Genomic DNA, 7,864 nt, shown 5'->3' with positions numbered 1-7,864 from the left:
CCTGATCACCGACAACAATGAGACAGCCAATAGGGAGGAGGTCAGAGACCTGACGGTGTGGTTCAAGGACATCAACCTCTCCCTCAACGTGATCAAGACAAAGGAGATTATTATGGACTACAGAAAAAGGAGGACCAAGCACATCCCCAGTCTCATCGACCGGGCTGTAGTGGAGCAGGTTGAGAGCTTCAAGTTCCTTGGCGTCCACATCACCGACAAACTAACATGGTACAAGCACACCATGACAGTCGTGAAGAAGGCACGACAAAACCTATTCCCCCTCAGGAGACTGAAAAGATTTGGCATGGGTCCTCAGATCCTCAAAAGGTTTTACAGCTGCAACAACGAGAGAGAATCCTGACGGGTTGCATCACTGCCTGGTATGACAATTGCTCATCCTCCCCCCACAAGGCACTATAGAGGGTAGTGCGTACGGCCCAGTACATCACCGGGGCCAAGCTTCTTGTCATCCAGGACCTCTATACCAGGCGGCGTCAGAGGAAGGCCCTAAAAAGGCCCTTGTCAGACTCCAGCCACACTAGTGATAGACTGTTCTCTCTGCTAACGCATGGCAAAAGGTATCGGAGCACCCAGTCTAGGACCAAGAGGCTTCTAACCAGCTTCTACCTCCAAGCCATAAGCCTCCTAAATTTAAATTTTGCCCTTTTTCTCACCAATTTCGTGGTATACAATTGGTTGTTACAGTCCTGTCCCAACGCCGCAATTCCCGTATGGACTCGGGAGAGGCGAAGGTTGTAAGCTGTGCGTCCTCCGAAACACAACCCAGCCAAGCCGCACGGCTTCTTTACACAATGCCCGCTTAACCCGGAAGCCAGCCGCACCAATGTGTTGGAGGACGCACCGTACACCTGGCGACCATGTCAGTGTGCATTGCGCCCATTCCGCCACAGGAGCCATTGGTTCGCGATGGGACAGGAATATCCCTGCCAGCTAAACCCTCCCCTAACCCTGACGACACTGGGCCAATCGTGCCCCATCCCATTGGTCTCCTGGTCGCGGCCGGCTGCGACAGAGCCTGGACTCTAACCAGGTTATCTCGTGGCATAGCTAGCACTGCGATGCAGTGCCTTAGACTCCCCCCCTTCTACATTGCTGCTACTCTCTGTTATTATCTATGCATAGTCACTTTAATAACTCTACTTACATGTACATATTACCTCAATTAACTCGACACCGTTTTCCCCGCACATTGACTCTCTACCGGTACCCCCTGTGTATAGCCTCCCTCTTGTTAGGTTCTAAATAGCAGCATAAGAACTTGACGGACACTATGAAAGCTCCAACCAAGGTTATTCACCCATTGGGTCAATACAGCTGCATAAGACAAAATACATATTCACAGAAGCACTGATGTTTAACCCTTGATCCTATGCTGAGTCTCCTCCTACACATCTGAACAGCAAATGCATCTCTGTTGCTAGACAGAACCTTAGTGATATCTGTTCTTCCTCACTTCATCTGACCTGACCTCTGCCCCAACTCACGGCTGTCATGTTTACTCGTATCAGACGGTGTCTTTTTTCCTCCCATCGGATCCCTGATGGCTAACAATAACATATCCGGACAGAATAAGTATATTTCATATTTTCAGAACCCAACACCCTCATAGACTTCACAACCGCAGGTCTCTCCAGAGGGTGGTGCGGTCAGTCCAACGCATCACTGGGGACATACTGCCTGCCCTCCTGGAGAGGCGGGGCAGGAGGGCAAATTGTTTTTTTTTGTTTTTTTCATCTCCCATCAGCTTTGAAATGCAAGAGAAAGACCATAATGTATTATTCCAGCCCAGGCGCAATTTAGATTTTGTCCACTAGATGGCAGCAGTGTATGTGCCATGTTTTAAACTGATCCAATGAACCATTGCATATCTGTTAAAAATGTTGTATCAAGACTGCCCAAATGTGCCTAATTGGTTTATCAATACATTTTTAAGTTCATAATTTAAGTTCTCCTCAAGCAATAGCATGGTATTCTTTCAATGCAATAGCTACTGTAAATTGGACAGTGCAGTTAGGTTAACAAGAATTTAAGCTTTCTACCCATACCAGATATGTCTATGTCCTGGGAAATGTTCTTGTTACTTACAACCTCATGCTAATCACATTAGCCTCCGTTAGCTCAAACATCCCGCAGGGGGACACCGATCCCATAGAGGTTTTAACACAATGCACGTTGCAAAATGTTCAGCGTTAGCATCCTGTTATTGGTGATCACAATGATGTATAGGGATCTCTCTTCCTGCAGAGGTGTGTCCCTATGTTATTTTACTGTATGAGTCAGTACATTGTTTTAGATATCCTGCAGGAATTCATCCACTTAGATAAACACACTTGAGGCGCAATAAATCAAATCTATATTTTCCTACAGGGCCAGCCCTATGGCTTTGTAGACACAGTGTCTACATATCACTGTCTATTGTACAGTAACGGAATCTGAACCCGTATTCACATAGCGTCTCGGAGTAGGAGTGCTGATCTATAGGGTCAGGTCCTCCCTGTCAATACAATCTTAGTCATTGTGATCTAAAATGCAAAACTGATTCTAGATCAGCACTCATACTCTAAAACACTTGGTAATTATGACCCTTGGTCTAATGTATATCTCTAGGAGAATACATATTGTGGTTTCTGGTGGGCCCGTTTCGAGTCATGAGAAAACTGACATTCCCAGCCAGATAAGAACTGTACTATGTATCTCCTCCAACACTAGGTTACTGCTCATGCTGCCCACATTTATTTCTTTATGATCATGTTTATAATTTTATCACTCAAATCTCGAGGCAAAATCGGGCAGGTGATGTGGAAAGTTGTCCAGAGACAATATTCTATTTCTCCTATCATGCCAGGATCAAACGCTGTGTAAATGTGGTACTTTGCGACAAACATTTACAGAACTGTGTAAATATTAACTTCATAAAAACAAAACTGGAGCAATGTGTCACCCAGGGTGAGACGTACTGTTTAGTAAGCTGCCAGTCTGGAAGGCTTGGGTGGCAGTAGAGAAGCATGATTATGAGGACAAGTGGGACAGAGGTGGACTAGGTGGAGAGACATAGTAGACTACTTTCTGGTAGAATACACAGTCTGATGAATCACTTTCACCTTATACTAACCTTATCAGTCATTTGGAAAATCAAATACATCACCAACAACCAATGGTTATTTAAATGGGAACAAACTGATGCTTTATTCTCAATATTGAGACAGCTGCTCTGGTCAATTATTAGTAAGCGAGTGCAATTAGGTGGCTAGTGGAAGTCTAGGTCTGTAATGAACACGATGGGAGATAGAGAGCAGGTTTCAAGGAGAGGGCGCAGCAGGTGTTTACTGTAAAGGACCACAGGTGGAGGCAGGTAGCTGGGTCCAGAGGCAGGCAGAAGGTCATACACAGGGGGTCCAAAAAGGCAGCAGTACAGGCAGGGAAAAGGCTAGTAATGTTGTCTGGGAGATCAGGCAATAGGTTGATAACAGGAAATCCGATAGGCTAAAGTACAGGCAGGGAATAGGCAAAAGGCGTTGTCAGTGAGGCAGGCAACAGCTATCATACATGGGAGGAGTAAATTACGGGGGGGGGTTCAGGTGATTGAGACGTGGAGAGTGAGCCGCATTCAGGGGATCTGTGTTTGAGTGTGAGCTGGAATGTGGGCTGGAAAGTGAGCTGCGTTCAGGGGATCTACGTGTTTGAGAGTGTGAGTTGGAAACAGACGTTACAAGATCATTATACAGCTAATCGCAGTTCGTTGTATTTCCACTCTGATTTATTACAGTGTGTATGCAATTAAATACACAGTGCTTCGCCATAATATTTCAGGGGGTTTGGTTATGTGCCAGTTCTCATGAAATTGGTAGGATTAATTCCCCTGCTATTGAAAGGAAGTTACATACTTTTGAGATCAGGTATGTAGTATCATCTCATCAATATCCTAATTTGGTCCCTGACACCACTTCTCAATGTGCCGTATGTCTTTATGTATCTGGTTTATAGGCTAAGCACGTAATTTTCAGCTAATCTACTGATTTGCTTTATAGAGTGGTTGCGGTTCTCTGTGAACAATTTGTTTCCGAGTAGGCTTAATCACAATTTCCTGTGAACATATGGCACATTTACAAAAAAAAAGTCGTAGCAATCTAAACGTTGAAAGTCAATGTTTGAAATCAATGTTATTTTATGAATAACATAAAATCAATGTTATTATAAAAATGTTAAATAATAAAAGAAATGCTATTAATCAATGTCAAAATGTTTTTTAAATCGGTGTTATTATAATGAATAAACATTGATTGAATATCGGCTTTGAAACGAATAGGCCTAACCTACCTCAGTGATCGCCTATAGGAGTTGGATTTCAGGGGGACGGACGAGGAGAGGGGGGTCTATTTCCTTTATTTGCCGGACTGTCCAACCCAACCCAGAGTCAGTCAGGCGTATATCCTATATCTATCCAAACTGTTTGCAAAGATAGTGCACTCACTGCAGCGGTCACATTGGGATCTTAACTGGGTAAGTTGTACACCAATATCTCGGACTTAAATTACACTTTTAAGTTATATATACCTTATGTCAGGTTAATTCGCGATAGTACTATTATTACGGTTACTAGGTTTTCTAGAAGTCCGCATCGTCGTCAGTTTTTTTCTATGGAATGAAATAGTGCATTTGCGCGTTTCTCTGTAAACTATGTACCCACCGGGCTAGTTGGATAAGAGATTTAGATACAACACCAATGTTGTCAGTTCATAGTTATAGCTCGGGGAGGTGGGGTGCATTTCAGGGTAGGCTATGTGGGAAGATACAACTATTGTTTAGGTTAGGCTATGTCTGTACGCAGTGCAGTGAACTTTAATTGGCAACGAACATCAGTTAATTCATCAAAGATGCCAACAAGACGTTTTGTATTTTTAACACAACATGCTGTTATATTTTGTCCTGAAGAAAATAATCGGGGACTGCTTCAAAATTCAAATTCATGTTTTTGAGCGAAACCAGTATTTTCACAGTGATGCCATGTGGATACATAATTTGTTACATTTCTCCACAGATATTACAAGACAAGTTTTGGCTCTCTGCTGAAAAGACAGAAGATGGACTCGGCTATCCACAGCCACCTTGTGCGGAACCAGTCCAGTCTGATTCTGCACACTGGGTATTCCAACGACACCTGTCGCTTCAATGAGGAGTTTAAGTACATCCTACTGCCTGTGTCCTACAGCCTGGTGTGTGTTATGGGTCTGGTGCTGAACTCAGTGGCTCTGTGGATGTTCCTGACCAAGATGCGACCGTGGAACCCCAGCACCGTCTACATGTTTCACCTGGCCCTGTCAGACTTCCTGTACGTTCTCTCCCTGCCCACCCTCATCTACTACTACGCTAACCGCAGCCACTGGCCCTTCGGCGTGGCCGCCTGCAAGATCGTCCGCTTCTTGTTCTACGCCAACCTCTACTGCAGCATCCTTTTCCTCACCTGCACCAGCGTCCACCGCTACCTGGGCATCTGCCACCCCATCAAGGCCCTGACCATGGTGAAGCCGCACCATGCCCATGCCGTGTGTGGCATGGTGTGGGCTGCCGTCACGGCGTGTCTGGTGCCCAACCTCATCTTCGTCACCACCAGTCAGAGGGACAACGACACGTTGTGTCACGATACGACCAGTCCGGAGCAGTTTGAGGAGTATGTGGACTACAGCTCTACAGTCATGGTCCTGTTGTTCGGCATTCCCTTCGTGGTCATCATGGTCTGTTACTGTCTGATGGCGAGGACTCTGTGTCGGCCCAGACGGGGGCTTTCACCCAGCCAGCGGAGCTCACCTTCACGCACCAAGTCCATCAAGCTGATTGTGGTGGTGCTGGTGGTGTTCGCCGTGTGTTTTGTACCTTTCCACATCACACGCACCCTCTACTATACCTACCGTGTACTGAATGCCAAATGTGAATTCCTGAACATCGTTAACTTTGCCTATAAGATCACCAGGCCCCTGGCCAGTGTGAACAGTTGTATTGATCCCCTCCTGTATTTCCTGGCTGGGGATCACTACCGCGCTAAGCTGGTCAAAGCTCTCACTGGTAAGAGACAGACAACCACCAGTCGCTCTGCTGCCTACCTGCAAAACCGCTCCAGTAACAACCATGAGATCGCCCTGGTCTATAAGAACTCAGACTCGAAAGCCAGCGGTGAACCTGAGAGATAGTGGGTCATTCATATGGACATCTATGGGGTATCATATATAGATATGCCTAACCTCCGTCATATAAACCTGGAGGAAACGGTTAACAGTCCTGGGCTGGCCACCACACAGCTGCACTTCCTTTGGATGCTGTCCTGTCATTTCGGACACCGGATGACTACATGCTGATCGGTAGGGCCTCATTACAGAGCCCAGATCTGTGAGAGGTTCAGTTCCTATAAGGTTGTTGGGGCAAAGCCTTTCCTTAAAGGGGAATGAAGAAGTGGGCTTGGGATTGGTCAGAAAACAGGCCCCTTAACACCAACAACATTTTGCAGCAGTGTTGGGTGCAGTACCGTTAAATCCTATCTACATTCCCCCTTGTTAGCAAGAATCTATGTGAAAACCAAGTCTGTTTTATACATTTACATACAGTCTCTAGTTCCTACTCTGAATGCTTTTCCGTTAGTTTCCCTCATTTTCATTGTGGCGGTTGTAGTGTTTGGAAGACAGAGTTCAAATCCTTTCAACCAGGGAAACAAAACAGTCTCTGTGTCTCTGTCTGAGCCAGACTGTAGTTTCCTACTGTTACCACCGACTGAGGAACTACAGGAACAAAGCCTGTTTTGTACAATTAGCTACAGAACTCTGAAGAGAAGAAGGAAAAACAATGTATGCAATCTGTCATCTAAATGCTTGGACTTGTGTTATTATGGCAGCACGTACTCAGAGAGAAGATTTGTGAATGGATATGACAGATGTTAAAAACAGTGTGTTATTGTGATCATCAAGAGAGAAGGTCAAAATCCTAGAAAACATTCTTTAGACATATGATCGAAGGGTTTTCGCTGGCTTCCAGTAAGAGCGGAGGTGACGTCATATTTAGCAACATGCTCAGATATTGTGAGGCAATCTGAAAGAGTTTAACAGAAACAGTGCATGTACCAGGAGACTCATTCTGGTAGATATTGGAGCTTTATCCCTCTCCCAGCTGTTTTTGTCCTTCAGCGCAGAGCCTCCACAGCTGTCTCTCTATCTGTCTCTGCTGTGAGGAAACCAGGGGAGGGGTGGCGTGGGGGAGTAGAGAGACTGAATGAGTGTGTAGGCCGGAGTATCAACTCCATCCAACAACCCGCACTACGGATAAAGGGGGGATTTTCCTTCATTATCCAATTGGGACGTAGACCTGCACACAACATGGCTATTTTCACACTGATGTTGGTTGTTGTTGTAGTGGACAGTCTGTCCATGGCAAAGCAGATGTCTCTGTAAAGTAGATTGCAAGTCAGAGGTCCGTTCCTAAGGGTACTTAAAGTACTATACTGCTGTCATGTTTAAGCTACTAGTAATGTTTATAAAGGGCATTATAACCTAGGTTCAAGGTATGATAGGAAAACCCTTGGTTCTATAGGTCTATAACATTATAATGACATTAAATATATGTTTTATATATCTACTTTTTTTTGTTTGCTTACTGGTTATCATGTTATTGTTGCACCAACTATTACCAAGTAATAACAATATCCCTATTATGCAATGTCAATAACCATCCATGACATCGGTTGATTAACCACAATCTCAGTTTGTGTGTGTGTGTATCAAATTGAACTCCATGCCGCAGTGTCTTGCAGACTTGAATGGGGTTATGGTAGAGGGGGTGTGTGGGAAAGTGATGAGCGGTT

The 7,864-nt window shown here is 45.0% G+C and overlaps 1 protein-coding gene across 3 annotated transcripts; it reads left to right on the top strand.

The window, feature by feature from the left end:
- Positions 1–3,617: 3,617 nt before the first annotated feature.
- Positions 3,618–7,638, top strand: LOC115129412 (P2Y purinoceptor 4-like). Of its 3 annotated transcripts, none has more exons than XM_029659724.2 (2): positions 3,618–3,709; positions 5,060–7,638. In XM_029659724.2, the coding sequence occupies exon 2, from the start codon at positions 5,103–5,105 to the stop codon at positions 6,204–6,206; it is 1,104 nt and encodes a 367-aa protein (XP_029515584.2). In that variant the 5' UTR covers positions 3,618–3,709; positions 5,060–5,102; the 3' UTR covers positions 6,207–7,638. The 3 variants fall into 3 exon arrangements, with proteins under 3 accessions (XP_029515584.2, XP_029515581.2, XP_029515582.2); XM_029659721.2 differs by having other exon boundaries at positions 3,618–3,917; XM_029659722.2 differs by lacking the exon at positions 3,618–3,709 and adding an exon at positions 4,281–4,521.
- Positions 7,639–7,864: the final 226 nt, after the last annotated feature.

Source organism: Oncorhynchus nerka, linkage group LG5, assembly GCF_034236695.1.
Source record: "Oncorhynchus nerka isolate Pitt River linkage group LG5, Oner_Uvic_2.0, whole genome shotgun sequence".
Classification (NCBI taxonomy): domain Eukaryota; kingdom Metazoa; phylum Chordata; class Actinopteri; order Salmoniformes; family Salmonidae; genus Oncorhynchus; species Oncorhynchus nerka.
The sequence above is the reverse complement of the archived record's forward strand: the minus strand, read 5'-3'. Positions and strand labels throughout refer to the sequence as shown.